We start from the raw sequence: 24,069 nt of genomic DNA, 5'->3' as shown, positions 1-24,069 counted from the left end.
TCGTGTGACTTGTGTGACTTGTTTTTGTTTACTATTAACCTTCATTTCCTCGCAGGTTTTGTTGAAAGGACTTGTTTGTCCTTACTACCCCACACTATGCCTAATGAACTGCATTTGCATAACTTCATGACATCATGACATCATAAGCATAACATGATTTAACTGACCCTTTCAAGGATCTTAGGGATTTAGGGCGCACTATTTCAGGTGCTCTTATCAAGGACTGAATTCCTAATTAAGGGGCAGGAGGATTTATTTTCCTCAAGCCACATACCTTTCAATTCAGAGACTCAGTACCTATCAAGGGGCAAGAGGATTTATTTTCCTCTAGCCATGTATCTTCAAATTCAGAAGTCTCCCGAATCAGAGGCGATGACCCACTCGATATGGTGAGCTTGATTCTCAAAGAAAGATGTTCAAAGACAAAATTCAGAGTTCTTCAGACAAAGACGCGACCAAATCATTTTCTAATGTTGCTAACTAAATGCCTAAAGATCCTTGAAAATACTGCATTTGCATTCATAAACATTACATCACAGGTTTCATAAAAACAAATGGCTCATCTTTCCGCTGTTTATTTCAGTAAGAAAGATGGATCTCGAACAATCTGTCAAGAATCTCCAGGCTCAGAATGCTGAATTCCAAGCCTTGATCCTGAACTTGTCCAAGGGGCAAAATGAACTGAAAGCTCTCCTGACAAAGAAGACGAAGACTCAGAAACCCAAAGGAGTGATCAACTTAGGAAGAAGGTTCAGAGGCCTTCCTAAGAAAGCTGAAGAAGCTGAAATTCCTAAGGATGAGGAAGAAGAAGAGCATGATGGTGACGCTGAAGGTAATGGGGACTCTGATGGTCAAGGTGACGACGAAGAAGAGGATCCTCAAGACGAGGATGAATCTGATGAGAAGTATAGGCTATTGGAAGAGCGTCTGAGAAGCGTGGAAATTCAGAAAGTACCTGGGCTGGATTTTGAAGAACTAGGACTCGTTCCTGGGGTCGTTATTCCTCCGAAATTCAAAACTCCTGCCTTTGCTAAGTATGATGGAGTCTCTTGTCCTAAACTACACTTGAGGTCTTATGTAAGGAAGATTCAGCCTCACACTGCTGATAAGAGGCTCTGGATCCATTTCTTTCAGGAAAGCTTATCTGGAACTCAACTCGAATGGTACTATCAACTGGAAAGTACCAACGTCCATACCTGGGAAGATTTAGTTGTTGCTTTCTATAAGCAATACCAATATAATTCCGATCTCGCACCAACTCGCATGCAACTACAAAGCATGTCTATGGGACCTAAGGAAAGTTTCAAGGAGTATGCTCAGAAATGGAGAGATCTAGCTGGAAGAGTCAAACCTTCTTTGGGTGACAGAGAGATGGTAGATATGTTCATGAATACACTGACTGGCCCCTTCTATAGTCATTTGCTGGGAAGTTCGTCATCTGGATTCACTGACCTCATACTGACTGGGGAACGTGTTGAAAGCGGTATTCGAAGCGGTAAAATTCAAGTGGCTACGTATGCTAATACCTCAAAGAAAGCGCACAATGAGAGGAATGAATCTAATACTGTGGGGACGGTCCTAGCCTCCAATCAAGTGCCGACACAACAAAGGGGCAACCAACGTAAACAAGGTGCATCTAAAAGGCAATTCACAAAGATCAACATAACTTTGGCCGAAGCGTTACAACAGTTGCTTAAAGCAGGGTTGATTACTTTAAAGGATCCTCCTCTGAAGCCCAACACCTTATCTCATCAGTATAATCCTAACGCAAGATGCGCTTATCACTCTGATAGTATTGGACATGACACAGAGAATTGTTGGCCGTTGAAGAACAAGATCCAAGATATGATCGACGCTGGTGAAATTGAGTTCGACCATCCTGCAACTCCTAATGTGATCACTGCTCCCATGCCTAATCACAACAAGATTGCTAATACTATGGGTGGCTAGAAGGATGAACGTTTTAGATCATTAGATTTACTTTTGTTTGCAATTTCTATTCTGTTTGTTTAAACATTCGACTTATGATAGACATTATCTGTTTTAATAATTATCATCAGTGCATTGCATATGCTTATCTTGAATACATTATTTCGTTACCACTCATTTCAAATCACGTATTTACTTTGCATATGTTTTGTGTTTATTCAACTCCTGCTAAGCTGTAAGCCTTTTGAGGGAGGATGACGAAAACAATACCGCAACTTCATACAATATGCTTTTGAACGGACTATGTTGACGATGTACAGGCATTGTTTCAATTCCTAAACAGTGGAGATATAAGGATGTTAATCCCTCGTCAACCCTTTTGAGCCTAAGAAGTAGAAGTTTTTTCCTTGTACTAATTAAAACCATTGATTATAATCTGGGGCAGGGTAGTTCTCAGTTAATTTGGCTGTGCATTCTATTTTAAGAGAATCATTCAGTACACCTTTCGATAAAGGCTTCAATCACAAGCGTTCATCCGCACACATCAAAGAAGTGTTGGAGATGACAATCAAAAGACAATGATGGTTCGTCAATCATCAAACAAGACAGTCAATATCTTCAAAAGAAAAAATGAAAATATATATATACCAAGAAAAAGCCTGCTAAGTCAAAAATCAAAAGACGACTTAGGCAAAATCAAGGCATCCCGCTGACTGTAATCTCAGAAATAAAAAGTTCAGGCAAAAGTTAGGGATATCAAAAAGATGAAAAAGAGAAGTCAATATACAACACAATGTTGTGACTACCAAAGGTAGAAGCGACTGCCATCTCAAAAGCTTTCCTTGCTTGTGAACCATCATCATTATCAAAGGTGCAAATTCAAAAGTCTCTTGGAACCTGAATGCACAAGTTGAATTAACTGAGCTTAGGATCGAAGATCATCACGAAGAGGGGTGGGTACAATCAATTTTTGAGCCTTTGTCCTTCGTTTCTTAAACCGTGAACCAAGCCACGTTACAACCCTTAAAAGTCCTAACTGAAGCATGGTTAGTTCGAAAGCATATTGTCACAAAAAAGGTATCCTGACTCCTTAAGGTTTACCACAAATGCTGAGTTGACACTTCGTTTTTTTACAAACATCACGTTTTTATAAACATCATGCTTTTACATATCCAATTTTAATGTTTTTCAACAAACTCAAGACAAACGTATGCATTGCATCTCACGAATACATTATTAAACATATCTTGCTACATAATTTCAAATGTTAGCATCAGAAAGAACTTGCACAGAGTACAACTAATGACTGAAAGTTATCCCGACAAAACAAAATTACTCCAAGAAGCTATGTCTCTTACGTATACAAGGGGCATGACGCGTTTGGCCCAATCAATCTGAGGCAATCAAGTCGAGATTCCGAGACTCTCTCATGGATGGTCGAACACTCAGGGGCATGCATCCAAACATATCTAAAGCTACTCCGCAATCAACGCGAGACATTGTCATGAGCCTATGATTACTGGGGGCATATTGCCCATAGTGTACATCTCACAAAGACCTCGTGAAGCAAATATGTCCAAAGTTCCTGTTAACTGGGGCAAATCTATGCAAGTCCAAATTCAATATCTTGATCAATACTCAATGGCGTGTCCTGAACCAAATAGTAAGTTACTATGATACTGGGGGCAACTTTCAAGACACCCATGTCTCCCCACAGAGCCAGGTTCACAAAACCACCTCCCCGCAGAGTAATCATTAAGAAGACATCTTTAAACATATTCGTCTCAACAAAGACATGACTCCCCAACAGAGTTTACATCTTCCGCATTACCGGTCATCCAATATGTTGCTCTTCTCCAACATGGTTTATCTCTAAAAACAGGGTACATCAAACTACTAATCATCCCCAAGTAGAAACCATAAATCACCAGCTGAGCATCTTCAAGACGAGATCCGTCAATAAAATCACAAGGATATAGAGATTTATTTTCTCAATCAGGACAACATAAATCATATTCGCATATCATATGTCATAAACATATTCATACATTGCATACATCACTTCATGCAAGTTTCTCATTTATTTTGAGAATCCCATCTCATTCATTACATGCATCATGACATTGCATACTTTGTTTTCAGGTTCCGCCTCGACAACCATTCCTCTCAGATATAATCAAGCTGGAGATTCATTCTGACAAGCCTTTTTACATTCCAAAACTTCGTCAAATAACTCATCAACCCTAACAAACAAACATTCTCTATCAGATATGGTCTAATATATGACCCGTTCCGGTATTCTTAATCAGATATGGTCTAATATATGACCCGTTCCGGTATTCTTAATCAAGATATGGTCTAATATACGACCCGTTCTGGTATTCTTAATCAGATATGGTCTAATATATGACCCGTTCCGGCATTATCCATCAGATATGGTTTAATGTATGACTCGTTCTGGTATTCACCCTCAGATATGGTTTAATAAATAACTCGTTCTGATATCCCTCATCAGATATGGTCTAATATACGACCCGTTCCGGTATTTTTAGTCAGATATGGTCTAAATGTATGACTCGTTCTGGCATTATCCATCAGATATGGTTTAATGTATGACTCGTTCTGGTATTCACCCTCAGATATGGTTTAATGAATAACTCGTTCTGATATCCCTCCTCAGATATGGTCTAATATATGGTCTAAATGTATGACCCGTTTCTCTCATCACGAACAACGCTAACACGATCAATCTCTAACAAATACTTCTCAAACACTCCAAACCGAATCTAATGTATGATTTGCTGGATGGCATCTTCAAGCCCATCTCCGACAAAAGTCCCTATATCAGCTAGGGCAAATTTTTTGGTATTCAAGTGTTCAATCATCTTCCACCTTCAGATACCGACTGGCATACAAACCACTCTACATCTTCAGGTCTAAGATAATTGAACAGGGGCAGCTGTCATACCCCAAAATTTGCCCATACCATTTCTCATATGCAATCTCAAAATCAAGACATAAAGCTCCAAAACACACTCTCCTATACAAAGGCTCTGAACTAGGGTTTGATTAACTCAATGGAAAATCATTAAATCAATGGCTCAAGATGGTTCCATAGGGTCACTAACATCCCAAAGCATCTCCATATAAAGTTTCAAGTCAAACAGAGCAAGTATAGGCCCTCAAATCCTGATTAGGTCAACAGTCGACTCTCAAGGGCAAAACAGTCATTTCAAGTCAATATATAGTCAAAACTCAAGATATTTGGTCAACAACATCCTCATAACCTTAAAATCATCATTTAATCAAGGGTTGATCATGATGATGCAAGGAAAGATCAGAAAAGTCAAAAGTCAAAAGTTACTATTTTAGGCATAAACTGAAAAAAGTCAACCAAACTTTGAAAATTCACCAAATATTCATACTTCATCAGAAAAATTCCCACCAAAGCTCATTTTGAAGAGAATTCATTCCCCTATCCAATGGTCCAAGAATCAGAGCCCATAGGTCAATGGTTTAAGAGATATGGCTTCATACATTATAGGTCCTTTTCAAAAGTCAACAAAAAGACACTTTTTTCAAAAGGTCATGAAATGAACATGGAAAAAGATTTTGATACGAGACCAAAGACACTGGTTAGAGGACTCTCTAAGGTTTCCAAAGTATCTTAGAACACTTCCATACCTCAAAAATTGAGGGAGATAGACCTTGTTAAAGCTAGGCTATTTTGGATGGAAATATGTGAAGAAATCCAAATATTTTTGCAAATGGGCCTAAGTAACTTTGATGCAATCTTGATCCATAATTCATTTAGAACCCATAATCTTTTTCCCACGAAATTATATGATTTATTTGATTTATTATGAATTTTTAATCTATTTTTTAAAAGGATTAAAATCAAATATATTATTAAAAATCAAATATTTTGTGAAAAGGACGATTTAGGTCTTATTTGATCATCAAATATTCTCTAAGATAGACCAAATTTCGTGCACCCCTAAATTAGAAAGATTGGATCAAAGATTGGCTTGAATAAGAAACATATTTTCAAGATATTTTCCAAAATTTCCAAGATCACAAAGATTGGATTCAAAGAGATTTTCTCTGTTTAAGTGACCTAATTTGAACTACTATAAGTAGTGAACAAATTCAGACCCATAGGGTTACAAAAATCTGCAGCCAAGAGCATCAAAATCGGAGTTCAAAGTTCATACAAAACTCAAATTCTAATTCTTGGCTACAAGGTGATTCAAGGCTTCTTGTCGATCTCAATTCGTTCCTGGACCCCCAAGGAACCTTTCTCGATCGTTCTCAAGCGCTGCATCCTCAAGAATACGCTCTAATAAGTCACGGTTTGCACAAATTCAAACTCTTTCGATTGCATAAATTCATGGCATATAAACACGTTTTGATTGCATTATTTTGCTTGTGATGATGTTTTGAATGTTTCTGGATGATTAATTTGTTGTTTACACGTTTAAACTGAGTTATGCCATTGTAGCAATTTAGGGTTTTGTTTTAGGGATTCTTGATGCAGGTAATCTTTGACCAAATTAAGGCCATAGATGAATTCGTGAGGCCCGGACGAATCGAATGGTGGTCTCGCGAAACGTTTATATGCATGTTTTGCCATATTCGTAGCTTGCAGGTTTGTAGCTACAGTTCGCGTCTGTAGGGAAAGCCTAAGACGACGGCTGAAGGTTGGGGATGACTTCGTGTCATCCTACGATTGGCTGGTTTCAAAACAGAAAAGGCGCGCCAGGATTTGTTATGTCCTGGGATCCGGTACGACAAGACGCATGCGTTCAGGTGCTCCCTCGCTCTTGCAGCCACTAGATCTCACTCATTCACAATCCAACGCTACTAAAGCTGCGTGCGTACCATGATCCATCACAGAAGCGCCACACCTGATCGCAAGCTAAGATTTTCTTAAATTTTTTTATTTTTAATTATGTAACTTGTTTTTATTTATTTATATATATATATATTATTCTAAATATTTTCTTTTTCTTATTAATAATAACTATTTATTTTCTTTGTTATTCTAAAAAACTTTTTATAATAATAATAATTTATTTACTATACTTTCTTTTAATTATATGTTTTAATATAAATATTAATTTATTGTATTTTCTTTAAATTATTTATTTAAACCTTTCAAAAATTCATACATATTTTATTTTAATTCCAAAAATTTCTTAAAAATTATTTTTACCCTCGATTTTATTTTCTTATCCCGATTTAATTAATTAGGTCGAGAGACCAATAATTAATTAAATCGATTGTGTTACGTTAATTCAATTTTCGCCCTAATCAGGGTTTACGACGAACATTCCAATACATTGAGTATTGTCTTCTCGTGTCTTGCGTTTTCAGGGTTACCAACATGGTTCACTCCGACAACGCGCCCGATCAAGACTCAAAGCTAAATATTTTATTTATCTAAAGTCTATTTTGTTTCCTTTTACTTTTAGGGTTTACCCTACACTAAAAATCTTCTTCTTCTGTGTGCCTTTTCAGGGTTAGCAATATGATTAATCCCGACTACGCGCCTGATCCAAAATACGAAGTTAAGTACTCTGTTTAATTTAATTGAAATTCTATTTGGTTTATTCTTAGAATTAGGGTTTGTTCCGCCTTCATCTTTTTCTGCCTTGCTTTATTTCAGGGTTAATCTTAAAGGCACCTTAGCAACCATATCAAATCAAATTCAAAAGCTAAGTATTATCTCGTATCTAATTCAAATAATCGTTCTCTTTTCATTTCATTTTGTTTCCTTAATAAATTAGGGATAAAATTAAATATCAATGAACTGCCTATACACTCACGCCTTATTTGTTTCTTTGCTCATTCCTAATGGTCAGAGTCGATGCTTCTGGCAAATCCTTGCCCTCAACCCTGTCAGGCAAATGCCAAGCTAAGTACCTTCTCCCTATTCTATTTTTAATTTATTATCCTATTTTCTTTTGTAGTTAATGAGGTTTGCCCTCGAATTTGATAATGCACTCACTATATGTTTTCTGTCTTGTCTTTTTCCTTTTCAGGGTTTATCAATTGCTAAAGCTACGTTGTTGGTAACCTAAACCTCATTTTATTTTATGCCTTTTATTATTATTACTTGTGTCAAACCCTGATAAGGGATCCGCTGGTTTCATTGTCCCCTTCCCTATTATTATGTATCTGTTTACTGGCTTGTATTGATTGGCCTTGAAGGCACTTAAATTGTGATATTTTATTACTGCGTGGTTAGTAAATTAGGGAGTGCAAGACTATTAATCAAACGTTAGATCACTAACTATACAGGATAAAATATTTGAACTGAACCACGTGATTGTGCCACCCACACACCTTTAGGGTAATTCCTCTGGTTGCCTTTGTTGCTTGTTGCCTTTAAATGTACTAAATAGTCAAGTCCCTCGACTCCGAGGATACCTAAAGCAATGTTGCCTGTCGCCTTCAAAGTTATTGAAACTCCCTCGATGTTGCCTCGGTAAATAATTTGCCCCTATTGCTAAGGTATCCTCGCATGATGCCTTAAATGACTATTATATCCTTCCCTTAGACTACCTGCCCTCTTTATGGCAAGGGACAGTCTTATGGCGAACGATTACTCGATGACCCTTAAACATCCAATTGAAAGACTTCCTGCCCTTTATGGCATGGATAGATCCTTTCGCCTCGAAAAGCTAAAAGAACGAATTTTCAACTTAGGGTAGTTGCTACTAATTGCTCGCTCTTTTCAAATTCAAATTAAAAATACTTTTCCAACTCAATTTCAAATACTTTCAAAACAAGGCTACGCTTATTTACAAGCTAAAGTCCTTGGACAAAGTTTTTACTTTTTACACACTGCTCTTTTCAAACAAATCAAACAAACAAAGTGAGTTAAGCAATTAAGAGCCCATGGATAACCATGGATGCAAAGGGTGCCTTACACCTTCCCCTTGTATAACTCACCCCCCGAACTCAAAATCTTTTCAAAAGGTCTTTTCCTGTTCTTTTAGCCTTTCCTAAAATTGGATAAAATAAAAGTCGGTGGCGACTCATGCTTAACCGCGACATTTTCAATTATAAAAAGTCAGTTCACCGTATTACAATGGTCGTCACAATCAAATTTTGGTTTGGGGGTCGGTTATGCGCAAGGAAGGTATTAGCACCCCGCGATATCTGTTGTATCCAACAGGAACTGTTTAATTAGTTTCGAAAAGTGTTAGATTTAAAGTGTTTGTGATTCTTCTTGTTGAAAGTATTTACTAAAAATGAATAAAAGGACTAAAAATAATTTTTTTATTAATGTGCTCAACAAGATTTTGAAATCTTCAGTCTACGTATTCCCAGGTTCAATGAAAAAATCAAAGCCTTGTAGTTCGTGGTAAAAATATTTGTTGGCGGGTTAATTTTAGAGAATAGTGTTGGATCGCATTTGAGAGATTAAACGTCTGCATGTGTGCTCGCACGATGAAGGTTTATGCATCAGTTTGTATTTGCGTTGAAATGGATCTAATCTTATTCTTCTTATGAAAAAAAAGGTTTGAATGCACAATGGAAAAACATAATTTAATGGGTGGAGTTGATTTTAATTTTTTTTGTATTTTTATATTCTTAATTAATTAAAAGAAAATAAATTTGGTATTTTTATTATATTTGATTCTTACTTAGACTCAGGAATACTCTCGAAACATTATGACTAAATGTATGTGAGAAAAATAAGAGAATTAATGAAAATGATGAGAGACGTGAAAGTGAGATCAAAAATCTCGTTTTCTGGATGTTGAAAAATGATAGAGAAACTCTTTATTTATAGGAAAGATTGGAGTTTAAAATTGGAAATAATTTATGGGCCAATTCAATTCCATAATCGATTAAGCTAATCGATTATCGACCTCCAATAGTCGATTTTTCAAGTCATAAATGGAAGATTTTGATGTTTAGTGGTTACCAATTATTAAGAGATTGTCCCAATCAATTTTAGACTCAACTAGTGAAAACAAACAATTAGGTCATTTGATCTAATTGAATATTCAGTTGAAAAAGTCGTCCAATCAATCAAATACCCCTTAATCAGTTAGCTAGGCCTTAAAAATATTTTCAAGTGGTTTAAATAAAATATAAGAGGCTTCTCAAATATTTTTAGTGTATGTGATTTTGTCACTGCATTTCCATAAATACCCATGTGTATTTACATGGCATTAATCATCTAGACGGACACGGTCATACGAGCTTTTACACTTCTTTTTTTTTACAACTCTGAAGCTTCTTGTCTTAACTTCATTATATTTGAGTTTAGCATCATAAAGATTTTTGAATCTTCTAAATGAGGCTCGAGATATCTTCATATTGATTACCATCATACGAGAGTTGAGATGTTAAACCATCGATGAATCTTTAAATAGAAGACTTCATTTGAATGTCGTTTGACCATAATGTTGACTTCAAAGAGATGTTTTGAAATTTTAGACCATATTCAAGAGGAAAACTTGGTTCAAGAGGATAACTTAATCAACCATCTTAGACATCTTCAATCGTTTGAGCTATCTTCAATCGATAAGGACTTTACTAAATATCGTTTAATATTAATTATTCTCATCATCAAAATTATGCAACTACTCAATTTACTTCAACACCTTGAATCATGACAATACCTACAAACAAATAGACCCAAAAAAATTGTCAAATTTCCCGTGTCTTTGGTTATTTTTGATACTTCACCTGTGAACCATAATTAATGGACTTAAACATGATTCATCTCTTTCATCATATTCAATTGTTTATAGTTTGATTAACTTCATTTTGTTACTAGAATTTTACTAAACCTAATCGGGTTCCTTGTCATATTACAACTTTTAGTGGAAACTAATACTTCCTCCATTCGAAATTATTAGTAATTTTGAAAATTTTAGGCAAATTAAAGAGTGTACTTAATTTTGTATAGAAAAGAAAAATTATGCATCATTTTACCATTTTATCTTTCATTAATTATATATAAAAAAAATTAAAAGAAAGAATAATAAATTATAAATAGTATATGAGGAAAAAAATATTAATATTGCATTGCAATTATTAGACAACTTATAATTTTTAATAAATATTTTTTACAAAGTAATTTATAATTTTAAACAAAATATTTATTTTTTGCAAAGTACTAGAATAAAGCCTTCCACATAGTCACCATTTTATTATACATACTATTTTCTCTGAACTAAAGCACGTGCAAAACATGAAAAGTATTGATTTGTGTATAGGACTAAAATAATGAGCACTGTAGCATTTTAAGTCCAAATTGGAGGCAACAACAAATCTTTAATAATCAGTCAAAAAAACAATTCTTCGACATACATATGAGATCACTTACTAGCTAGCAACGTTTATTTAATCGTACTATGCTCTTAAAACCAATATTGACCTCCTTTGCTGTCGGAAAAAAATATGATACATTTATCATCACATTTTTCTTATGACAATGTTACATTAAAATATATTACTATTATTATTATTATTAACATTTTTCTTCTTCTTTTTTTCACTTTGGTTCCTAAATCTTTCAATTCATATTATAGACCTATTTGTTTGGTGAGACGTATGTATAAAGTGTTATCTAAAATCTTTGCAGGGAGATTGAAAGGCGTTTTGAATTCTATTATTTCTCAAAAATAAAGTGCGTTTGTTTCGGGTAGACAATTGCTTGATGGAGTTTTAGTGGCAAACAAAGTTGTTGATTATTTTAGAAAAGAGGGCGCTTCTTGTCTTCTTTTCAAAGTAGACTTTGAAAAAGCGTACGATAAGTTTCATGGGACCTCCTCCGTTACTTGTTAATGAGGATGGGGTTTGGGGAGAGATGGAGAAAGTGGATGGAAACGCTTATTTTTAAAAGTAATATGTCGGTTTTGGTTAATGGAAGTCCAACAAAGGAATTTGAGGTTAAGAGAGGTTTGCGCCAAGGCGATCCTTTATCGCCTTTTCTCTTTGTTATTGTGGCGGAGGCTCTCACTAGGTCGGTTCGAAAATCGATTGATATTGGGGAATATGATATGTTTGTCATTAAAAGGAGTTGTAGTGTGGATATTCTTCAATTCGCGGATGATACTTTGTTGGTAGGGAATAGGACTTGGAAGCATGTGAAGGCTTTGAAGACTGTGTTAAGAGCCTTTGAACTAGTTTCGGGTCTTGGCATTAATTTTCACAAACGCAAGTCGATTGGTATTAATGTCCCGACTAAATTTTTAAAAGCCGCCACTTTTTATCTTTCTTGCAAATTAGAAGAGAGTAGTTTCACCTTTCTTGGAATTTCAATTGGCATCAATCCTAGGAAGGAATCATCTTGGTATCCTCTTTTAAACAAGATGAGAAATCGTCTAACGGGATGGAAGAATCATTTTCTCAATCATGGAGGTAGAATCACTCTTTTGAAATCTATTTTGACTTCTCTTAACATCTTTACTTTATCATTTTACAAGATATCGGATAAAGTGGTTAAGGAAGTTAATAAGATTCAAAGTAATTTTTTTGGGGAGAAGTGGAAGACAAAAGGAAGATTCATTGGGTGAGTTGGAAAGTAGTGACTTTACCTTATTTGAAGGGGGTTTAGCGATAAAAGATTTAGTGAATTCAATCTCGCTCTTCTAAACAAGTGGAGATGGAGAATTTTGTAAGGGCATAAATCTTTGTGGTTTGATATTTTGAAGGCTAGATACGGTGATTTATCGAAGCTTATTTTTTGTGGCGGAGATTCTTTTAAGTGTACATCCTTTTCTTTTGGGTGGCGAGATGTTCTAAAGGTTGGCATTTCTACTTTTTCTTATAAGGATCTTATTGTCTCTAATTGTCGCTTCACTATTGGAAATGGTTATAATACCCCTTTTTTGGAAACTTGTTGGTTAGAGAATGTTATTTTGAAGGAGGCTTTTCCGGTTCTTTTTTCGGCTTCTTCTTTGAAGAAAGTATCAGTGGTGGGTATGGGAGGGTGGTGCGAAGGTGTGGGGAAATGAGGTGATTTGGGCATTTCCGAATCCGCTATTGCGGGTTTGAATATTTTACCTTCTTTCTTAATTTTGAAGGGGCGTTTAGAGTCTTTTAGAGGTGTGCTTGATGTAAAGGATTCGGTTTTTTGGTCTCTAGGTCTGGAAAAGGGTTTTACGGTTTTCTCTTGTTACTCGCATTATGCTCTTTCGCGTTTTCCTTATGAGCCTATAAATAGGTGTGATGGGGTTTTGGAAGTTATTTGGAAGATGGAGGTGTCGTTCAAGATTAAAGCTTTCGGATGGAGACTTTTTGTTAATAGATTATCCACTAAAGATCTTTTGAGAATTAGAGGTATTAACTTTACTTTACCTAACTTAAAGTGTATTTTTTGTGATAATCACTTGGAAGATAGGAACCATATCTTTTTTAAGTGTGATGTGATTAAGATTGTTTGGAGGAAAATAGCTTCTTGGGTGAATTTTCTGGGGGTGGTGGAGGATGAATGTCTCCCGTCTTTTATGGAGTGGCATTCTCTTGGCCGTGTAAAAAAACTAAAGAAGGCAAATTTTGGGTGTTTTGGTTAGTAACTTCGTGGATTATTTGGTTGATAAGGAATGGTTATTGTTTTAACGGTGAGGTTTGGATCATCAACAACTTAGTTTGGAAGTGGTCTTCTTTTGGCGATATTACTCACTCCAACTATAATTTTTACGATTTTAGCAAAGACCATTGGTCTTTTATATCGTAATATATTTGGTTTGTAATTTCGTTTTGTGTCGGTATTCGACCATCTTTGTGTATCAAGGTTGGAGAACCCTTAATTCTCCCTTTAATGTGATTTCTTGCTTACACCCTAAAAGAACACATGGAGAAAACTCACACATATAACATATTGAAAACAAAAACAAAAAAATGATTTTTTTTAATATAAAACAAGGTCTAAAGACCTAAAAAAATAAATATAATCTAACATATTTATGAAATAAGGCTTTAGACATATATTAACATAGCATTTAAATTTATCGACGCGAAATTTGAAAGAATGAGAAGATCACTACTCTTAAGAGTAAGGCTATATATAGTCCACCATGCAATCTCCACAATGATTTTTTTTTTGTTAAATATGATTGAACTTGATGTCTTCCTTCCTTCTAACTATTCTTATGACTAAGGTTAGCAACTTGTAATTATTTTTAGTCTCTTGGTACACCATAACTATCTGAACTCTGTATGTTTGGATCACAAGAGAGTGAAAAGAAAAAAAGTGAAAAGAAAGAAAGTAAAAGAAAAGAAATAGAATAGAAAGAGAAATTATTATTTATTTGTTTGGTAGAAAAAAAAGTGAAAGTAAAGAAAGCTAAAAAAAATAAAAAATAAAAGAATTATATATATAGTTATATATGTTGCTTTTAAGGAGAAGGCTCTACCAAATCCCTCACCGATGTACCACTAACTCTCACCGAAAGATTCATCAAGTCTACATGATTTTAATATTTGTTGATACAGTAAATTTTAATTTTTTTTCTTCTCTCTCTTTGCCTCTCTCCACCCAGTTCATTGTTCATTTGTGAAAAAAAATCCAAATAACCATGTTTAATAAATAATTTACACCAAAAATCATGTTTTCGGCAAAATTACGCATATGACCAGGTTTCAGAGGTGGTCTCCACATAGGAGCCACCTCTGGTGGTGCCAATGTCTAAAATCCTTGAACCTATGCGTCACCCAGGGTGGCTTCAATGACCATTTTCCTCTTTTAAGCCACCTAGGGTGGCGCCTATGTGTATTTTATTTTTTTTTTTGTTTTTTTTAATTGTTTCTATACTATTTTTTTTTAAATTTTTTTTTGTTTTTTGATTTTTTAAAAATTGTTTTAACATAAATAAATTAATTATATTTTGTTTTTTTGATTTTTTAAAAATTGTTTTAACAATTAAATAAATAATGAAACACCACATGTCATTCATTCCAAACATTACAAACACGAGAAATGCAGAAACAACATTACAAATACGGTCATATAGTCCAAACATTACAAATACGGAAAAAAAAGAAAATTTTTAAAACATGGATATTATGCTATTCACGACCCCTCCGACCATGACCCCTCCGACCCGGAGCCGGACCATGACCCCTCTCACCGCCAGTTCCGCAATCTGGAACTATTCGAATCCGGTTGGAAGGATCTCGACGACCCACTTCTCCACGACCCCCCCTATTCCTTGGTTGTTCTTGTTGTGTCTGGGTAGGTGGTCCTCGGATTAGCCCCTCCATGCGCTTGTTGGACATGTATTCTTGTATGCTGCTGTCAAATAGTCGGGTCCCCATGCCCTCAAAGATTGGTCTTGGCGGTGGAGTTGCGTCATATGGTCGGTAAAACCCAGCACTTGATTGGCCTTGGAAAAATGGCATTGTTTGTTGGGGTGTGGTGTACCCATATTGTTGGTGTTGTGAAAATTGGGGTGTGGAGTATCCATGTTGTTGGTACTGTGACGATTGAGTGGTCATTTGCTCGTTCGGGTCGTATTCGTCATCTAGACCCATGTCGGGGATGGGTTGCCTATTGGAGTTGGAGGGGCCGGCGTCGCCGTGTTGTTGGGCGAAGCCCCATGATTGTTGTTGGATGGGTTGCCTAGTGGAGGTGGAGGGGCCGGCGTCGTAGTGTTGTTGGGTGAAGCCCCATGATTGTTGTTGGACGGGTAGCCTAGTGGAGGGGTCGGCGTCATGGAGTTGTTGGGTGAAGCCCCATGATTGTTGTTGGATGGGTTGACTTTGGTAGGGCGTTGTTGGTGTTGTTTGATATTCTTCATGGTAAGGTTGTTCGGATGTTTGGCGTTGTCAGCGTTGTTGGCGTTGTTGGCGTTGTTGGGGTGGTTGTTGGGGTGGTTGTTGTGTGTATTGTTGTTGGCGGGGGTCGTGTAGGTAGTAGGGGTCGGACACATACATATCGGGGGTTGTGACTGTTCTAAACCAAGCAACGTAGTCCGCGGTTGGAAACATGGGGAGTTGGGCAACAGGGAATTGTAGCAGACGGCTGCGACGCTGCTTCCACATCTCACAAAATTCAGGTGTGAATGTACGATAATCTGCGTGGTCCCATTGATTGTTAACTCTTTTAATATGCCAGCGACCCAAATCAGTGGGGGGATCCGGGATTGGTTGATGCATGCCAAACTGTAGTCTCACACGGTCAGATTGGTGCATCTCCACGATGTTGAACCTTATTATAGGTGTCACTGCAGTCCAAACTTCCCGGTCACTCTCGTTTGGCTCATGGTCTATCATCAAATATGGTCTCCAATTAAACTGCGTAGGAGAAAAAATAACATATTATTAAAAAAGATGATGGATTGTAATACATCTATATGATCATATAAAAGTTTAGTGGTAATACATCTTCAGCTCGGAGGTGATCAATTAGGTCCCGATACAAAATAACACTCCCCCTCGGATTCTTACTGTAATCCAATTTAGGACCACAGAACCTAAAAAAAAAAGAGCAAACATGTTATTTCAGATTTTTATGTAAAAGAGTGTTAGCGTTCAAGGGATAGCGTTGAAAAAGACGTACCTTGTTGCATAAGGGAACGTGTAGTTGTTCCTGCCTGCAGGGGATAGCGTCGGCAGTCTCCACCAACCCCATACTTATAGGAGGAACGCACATCCATAGAAGGTGCACTTCTCGGCAACCGCGTTCTTACAAAGCGATTGGTATAACATCGCCAAAACGGCAGACCCCCAACTATATTTCCTAATCTTGCTAATACTATCAAATTTACTTAAATAAAAAAGTTGACAGTGTTACCTGTCGACTCCGGGAATAAAAGGTTACCAAACATCAGCATTATATAGACCTTAGTCATTAACAAAACATACTCATCGGTAGAGTTGTCGCTCAAGACGAGTTCATCATAATAAGCTCTAAGGGAGGCCAGACTGATACCCTGGCCTCTAGAACCTTGAGTAGGCACAACTAGATCTCTTCCCAACACTCTCTCACACAGTGAATTAGCATGTTGAACAAATCCATTAACAACCTTGCCATCAATGGGCAGACCAAGCAACATATAAACATCTTCTAGAGTAACAGTACACTCACCTATTGGAAGATGAAACGTGTGGGTTTCAGGCCTCCATCTCTCTTGTAAGGCAAGGATGAATTTTCTGTCTATGGTATTGTTGTGCATTTTTATGATATGTCCGAAGCCACATGCTTGGAGATTCGGAATAATCCTCTCGTCGGGTTCAACATAAGCGTGAGAACGTGTATGGAATCGGTCAACAACCTAAGAACCACAAATAAATCGATTAAACTGGATATCATATACGCATAAATGTTTAGAAATAAATAAGTATGAACTTACATATGTCGCCAAGTTTGCTCTAGTTCCTCTGTGGGTTTCACCCATGGTAAGAAGTTGTTGAGCCATTCTCAAGAACTCTGAAACTTTTCTGCGGATTTGAAAATGCAAAGTGTTTTTTGAAGAAGAAGAAGATATGTTGGTGAAAATAAAGTATTCTATGAGAGTATTTATAGAGGGGTGGTGGTTGTTGATGTTTAGTGCATGATGGCCAAGTGGTGAGCATGCATGTGATACAGATATCAAAGTGATAAAGATGGGTTCACATGCATTCTGTGTTGAATTGACCATGCATTCTGTGTTTTTGGCAGAATAGACTAGGCCTGCATCTCGTGTTTTGTGCTGAATTGACCATGCATTATTTGTTTTTGGCAGAATAGACTAGGCCTGCATCCCGTGTTCTGTGCTGAATTGTCTAAGCATGCATGCATACAGTATTTTGATGCAGGTAGATCACATGCTGGCAGATTAGATTAGGGTTTTGGCAGTGGGGACCACTTAACAAAATTAGGGCAAAAAAAAAACAAAACACACTAATGCGCCACCCCAGGTGGCGCCATTCTGTTAAAAATTGTACTAATGCGCCACCCCAAGTGGCGCCAACATGCAACTGATTCTTTTTTTTTTCAAAATTTAGGGTTAGGGTTCTCTATGTTTTTTTTCTGGTATGGTTTAGGGTTTTCTAGGTGCTGTTTCACCGAAAATAATTAGTATACAGTCTTCGCATGTGATTGTACAGTGTGCACTGCTCAGTATGGTTGTCTGGTCAAGTCGGCAAAGCTGCAGTTCACCAGTGTCAAGCACACCTCAAATCAACTCAGTACGTTTGTGACGATACAGGCATTCATTTTCCATCATCTTTATTCGCATGTGATTGTACAGTATGCGCTGCTCAGTGTGGTTGTGTCTGGTCAAGTCGACTGTGCAGCAGTTCACCAGTGTCATAATCATCTCAACTCAACACAGTAAGTTTGTGACGATAAAAGCATACCTCTAATGTGAAAAATAACACAACTCATTACACATCTCATTTCACATCTGAAATAACACTCTTTACCCACTCAATAATGGCCCCTCCACAATACATTATCAACGCTCATGTTTTTGGCGAGACATATGACAACGAAGAAGTTGGTTTTCTGTTTAGAAACACCGAGGTTAAACGATTTTGTTTAAGCAGAAAAGCAAATTTCAGTTACTTCAAAGGGAGATTAGAGACGAAGCTTACAATGGTTGGTGTATCCCAGATTTTTTACCAATATCGATTTCTTCGTGGGGACAACCCGGTCAAGTTTATCCAAGTTGAGATCAAAGATGATGAAGACATGCAGAATATGTTCGCCAATCATGAGTATTCTGGTTACGACTGCATAGAACTGTATGTTACTCTACCAGAAGTTCAACCCATACAAATGGTTGAGTCACAAGTCATTGATGCACTTGAAGACGAGCAAGCAGAGGTCGACGTTGTAGATGAAGAAGAAGAAGCACCGGAAATAGAAGTTGATAACTTGGTCAACGAGGAAAGTGAAGATGAACCGGAAGTTGTTGTACCACGAGATCAAGTGCATATGCCTCCAGCGCACATGAGGAACTTGAATTTTGATGGGGATGACGAACCATCGACTGATATTTTCTATGCTCCATACACTCAAACAGATCAACGGTTAAAAGTAGGAGACAAATTTCGTTCTAAGGAGGCATGTATCATGGCCATAAAAAGATTTCATATGGCTAACAATGTTGATTTTAGAATTGATCGCGCCAATGTCGAGAGGTACAAAATTTATTGTAGAAACACTGATTGTGGATTCAGGTTGCATGCATCATACAGGAAGAGAAGTGATTCATGGGTTATAGGATATATTTCCCAAGATCACACATGTGTTAACACAAATGTTTCACAAGATCACCATAAGCTAAGTTATGACATTATTTGTCAAGAAATCTTGCCTCTAGTTGAAAAAGATCCATCGTTAAAGGTGAAAACGATAATCTCTCATATCGTTGCAACATACAATTACACTCTGTCTTATAGAAAGGCGTGGCTGGCGAAGACCAAAGCGATCGAAATTGTGTATGGAAATTGGGAGGATTCGTACAAACGACTCCCACATTTCTTATATGTGCTTCAAATTTATGCTCCTGGAACCGTTACTATTTTAGAGACCCTTCCGGCGCAATCTCCAGACGGAACGTCCCTTCAAGGAAATGTGATATTCCACAGGCTTTTCTGGGCTTTCCGCCCATGTGTGCAAGGATTTTAATATTGCAAACCAATTCTTCAAATAGATGGAACTTGGTTGTACGGAAAATATAAAGGCACCATGTTGATGGATGTGGCTCAAGACGGAAATAGTAACATCTTTCCTGTTGCGTTCGCTCTTGTGGAAGGGGAAACTGCTGGAGGTTAGGGTTTCTTTCTCAGAAATCTTCGGACACACGTTGCCCCCCAACCTGGACTTTGCTTGATTTCAGACAGACATGCTGCCATCGAGAGTGCGTACAACAATCCAGCAAACGGGTGGCAAAACCCAACCTCAACGCATGTTTACTGTATTCGACACATTGCACAAAATTTCTTGCGGGAGATAAAGGACAGGGCTCTTCGGAAGACTATTGTCAATGCCGGATATACGTTGACTCAACCGACGTTCCAATATTATCGACATGAAATTGTAGCGGCAAATCCAGATGCAGGCAGATGGGTAGACAATCTTGCTAGAGAGAAATGGACTAGATCATACGACAACGGGAAGCGATGGGGGCACATGACTACGAATCTTGTGGAGTCTATGAACGGGGTGTTTAAGGGCATCAGACACCTTCCGATTACTGCCTTGGTGGAAGCAACATACTATAGGATGGCTTCTCTTTTCCAAGAAGAGGTGAGCGTTGGAATGCAGTTATAGAATCCGGACAAGTATTCAGCGAAACATGCGTCAAATTCATGAAAGAGCAATCTGCCAAAGCCAACAGCCACATTGTGACATCTTTCGATCGATTCAACCGGACCTTCAGTGTTAAAGAAACGATTGACCATAACGAGGGCCTTCCGAGACAACAATACAGGGTTCTTATAGATGAAGGGTGGTGCGATTGTGGAAAGTTTCAAGCCTTTCGGATGCCATGCTCTCATGTAATTGCAGCATGTTCGTATGCGCATCAAGATCCGTTAGCACTTTTATCTCCCATTTACAAGGCGGATACCTTGCTCGGGGTGTACAACAACTCATTTCAAGTGATGGCAAATGAGGATTATTGGCCTGCGTATGAAGGGGACGTGGTTTGGCATAATGATAACATGCGGAGAAAGAAAAGAGGTCGCCCGAACATCACCCGGATCACAACCGAGATGGATCATGAGAAAATGGTACGAAAGTGTAGCATATGTCGTGAAGTCGGGCACAATAGAAATACCTGTCCTAACCGTGGATCAAATTCCACCAACAATTAGTTGTATGTCATTTGTATTAGTATTTGTATTCGTATTTGTATTTGTATTTGTATTTGTATTTGTATTTGTATTTGTAATGTATTTGTATTATCCTTTATTAAATCAACTAGTTATGTCTTTGTCACGTAGTGAAATTGTCTTCATGGCCCATACTGCCACTCTTTATTTTGGACAGTCAAATACGCATGCTTTCGTCTAGTCCCATCAAGTCAGTCATTTATCAGTGTGTCTGCATTTATCATACATGTTAGGCGTGCTTGTAAACAGTACGCAACATCATTACTTTTTTCTACCCACTACTATTATAAATTAGGGGCTCCTATTGTTGAGTTTACACACAGATACACAAACTCCAAATACCAAACAATCACACAAACACAACCATGCCTCGCCGGACGACCATTAGGCCAGATGGATGTCACCGGACAACAGAGTTGCCGCCCCGGAGATCAACATGGCGTGCTGAACCTGAACCGGAGTATCACAGAAGGAACGGACATGTCATATTCTCACCCGTCAAACCTCCCATGCCGGTTATTTTTTGGAATATCTCTTCCGTTGAGCAACTCAAGAGGACTCTCATGAGTTTTTTAGAGGGGGAGTACGAAGCCGGCGAACAGATAAGAAGCATCAAGAGGCTTAAAACAAGGGCCGATGCTGTGAGTGGAGCAACTATAACTTTCTGGGATAACGTGGAATACGACATTGATGCCATTCAAATGATGCATGGACCTAATGACATTGTTTTAACCGTGGTGATTTCTTAGATGTTTTAGTTTATCTTTTTCTGTTGGTTATTTTCTATGTACCTTTTAATTAATGAATGAACTACTGTTTTCCGTGAACGCTCGAGTTACCTGTTTCACTGATCTTATCTGTTGCAATTTAATATATATTTTTTAAATACTTTAAAATTAAAACAATTTTATTAATAAATAACAAAATTAAAAAAAATAGTATAGAAACAATTAAAAAAAACAAAAAAAAAAGTAAAAGACACATAGGCGCCACCCTAGGTGGCTTAAAAGAGGAAAATACACATTGAAGCCACCCTGGGTGGCGCATAGGTTATGGCAAAATGGGCATTGGCGCCACCAGAGGTGGCTCCTATGTGGAGACCACCTCTGAAACCTGGTCATATGCGTAATTTTGCCGAAAACATGGTTTTTGGTGTAAATTATTTATTAAACATGGTTATTTGGATTTTTTTTCGTTCATTTGTTATCATTATATGTATTTTTTTTCTTCTCCTCTATTATCTCTCATAATTGAGTCTCACTGCATATTCCCAAACTCTACCTTTTTGCTATCACTGCCACCATCTATCATCACTGAAAATCACACTAGTATTCATCACATCAACAACAATTTATGTTCTTATATTCAATACTTATCAAACAATGACAACCCCAAAACTTAAGTTTTTGTTTTCACAACTTTTATCTGGATTGAAATTGCAATCCTTCATGAAGCAGGGACCAAAGTTTAAACTAATTTTCAAGTTATTGTAAAGAGAGTAAGCAATTTTAAAAAATAATAATAATAACGAAAAATCCTATTGATTGTTCCAGAAAAACACCTTTTTTTAATGTCATTTTAAAATTAATTTTACACTAAATTAAGAAGAAAATGATATTGAGTTACAAGTAAACTAAGAAGAAAAGGATATGGAGTATGAATTACTAGTTTTAGAATATTTAAAATGCAAAATAACACAATTTGATGAATAAGAGGGTTTGAGACATTTTCCAACGAGAGAGAGAGAGAGAGAGAAAGGGAAGGTTATAAGTAGGGGTGGAAATAGGCTGGGCCGAGCTAGGCTTTGCCAAGCCTAGGCCTGGCCTGTCAAAAAATCGAAGCCTAAGCCTGGCCTGTGGCCTGTCGTAGGCTTATTTTTAGGTCTGAGTCTGGCCTTTTCGAAGGCCTGGTTAGCCTGTTAGCCTACATAAAAGCCTATTTGTTTTGACATACTAACTAAAATAATGCTTAAATAGACTAACTAACTAAAATACCAAGAGACTAAAAATTTATTTGCATTGACTTATTTTAACTTACCTATTAGCATAAGTTCTGGGAGACTATTTGTTTAAGAGAACTTATGAAAGCAATGTTCATCAGGTGTTTTCATATTATTTTCACAAGTTCTTTAAGATAACCAAGTTTTAATTATGTATTTTAATTCAAAGTACAAAACATAACATCATGATAATAACAAAATTATTCATATTTATTTAAATAGGCCGGCCTGATAGGCTTAAAAGAATTTTTTTTGGGCTTGAGGCCTAGCCTTTTTAACTAAATAGGCTTATAAAAAAGCCTTGGCCTTTTCTATTTTAAAAAAAGTATGGTCTGGCCTGAGCCTTTATAAGCCAGCTTGTAGGCCCCTGTTATCAGCCTGGCCTATTTCCAGCCCTAGTTGTAAGGGACAAGGGATGAGAGATAGAAGATAGGGTAAAATATAGTGTGTAAAAATGTTTTGTGTTTTCATTTTTTTTAAATTGATTTTGGCCTTTAGATAAATCCAATGGTGTATTAAAAGTGTCCCACGCTGAACCATTTACTGGATAGATCATGCTAGACACCACCAGTTATATAAAGACAAAAATAACCTTAATAATCATGTTGGTTTTCTAATAAATTATTTATTAATTTAATTAAATTAAATTTTGAGTTAACTTTCTTATATGTTATTTACACAAATTTGACATTTTCAATATTTTTGTTATTAAAGAAAGATCAATAATATTATGGAAAAAAATCAGCTAATAACATTTATAAAAAAAATGCTGGAATATATAATTAATTTTTTTAAATGCAAAACAAATTAAGATTAACCAACTGCATCTTAATACACTAAAAAAAAAACTAAATCAGGTGGTTTTCACCCTGCAATACAATAATTGCGAGGTGGTACAATCACCATGCAAAAATGTTAGTCGCAACTTTTTGCAATGAGATATGCACCCCGCAACTTTATGAGGTGGTTTTCACCCCGCAACTTTATCAGGTGGTTTTCACCCCGCAACTTTGCCAAGTGGTTTTTTTTGACCCCGCAAACACGCTTTCTTAGACTTACAGACAACATACATTTCATGTGAAACAGTTGTTCAGAGCAGGTGGCACAGTTGATTCAGAGCAGTATGTTCAATGACTTGCGGGGTAAATTTTACCTAACAAACTTTGAATATGTTTAAAAAAATTTAATATTCCTTAAAGCTTTTAAATATATATTATTTGTTTTATAAATATAATATTCAATTTTTAAAAATATATTATATATATTTATTTCTGTTTTAATAATTTATTTTTGTAAAGAAGGAAAAAAAATATATTATATTAAACCTAAAGAAATTATTACTAACA

The 24,069-nt window shown here is 36.7% G+C and overlaps 2 protein-coding genes across 2 annotated transcripts; both read left to right on the top strand.

Moving 5' to 3' along the window:
- The first annotated feature begins 11,804 nt into the window (after positions 1–11,804).
- Positions 11,805–13,472, top strand: LOC131598463 (uncharacterized). Its single transcript, XM_058871060.1, has 4 exons — positions 11,805–12,469; positions 12,612–12,621; positions 12,732–12,875; positions 12,984–13,472. The coding sequence occupies exons 1-4, from the start codon at positions 11,805–11,807 to the stop codon at positions 13,470–13,472; spliced, it is 1,308 nt and encodes a 435-aa protein (XP_058727043.1).
- A 4,844-nt stretch (positions 13,473–18,316) lies between these two features.
- On the top strand, positions 18,317–19,516 carry LOC131598462 (uncharacterized). Its single transcript, XM_058871058.1, has one exon. The coding sequence runs from the start codon at positions 18,317–18,319 to the stop codon at positions 19,514–19,516; it is 1,200 nt and encodes a 399-aa protein (XP_058727041.1).
- The last annotated feature ends 4,553 nt before the right edge of the window (positions 19,517–24,069 follow it).

This window comes from Vicia villosa, linkage group LG4 (assembly GCF_029867415.1).
Source record: "Vicia villosa cultivar HV-30 ecotype Madison, WI linkage group LG4, Vvil1.0, whole genome shotgun sequence".
Classification (NCBI taxonomy): Eukaryota; Viridiplantae; Streptophyta; class Magnoliopsida; order Fabales; family Fabaceae; genus Vicia; species Vicia villosa.
This window is presented reverse-complemented; position numbering and strand designations above follow the sequence as displayed.

Coding starts and splice junctions, on each gene's coding strand:
- LOC131598463 (XM_058871060.1), top strand. CDS start 11,805: ATGTCGGTTTTGGTTAATGGAAGTCCAACAAAGGAATTTGAGGTTAAG. Junction 12,876..12,983: donor CTTTGAAGAAAGTATCAGTG/GTGGGTATGGGA, acceptor TTAATTTTGAAG/GGGCGTTTAGAGTCTTTTAG.
- LOC131598462 (XM_058871058.1), top strand. CDS start 18,317: ATGGCCCCTCCACAATACATTATCAACGCTCATGTTTTTGGCGAGACA.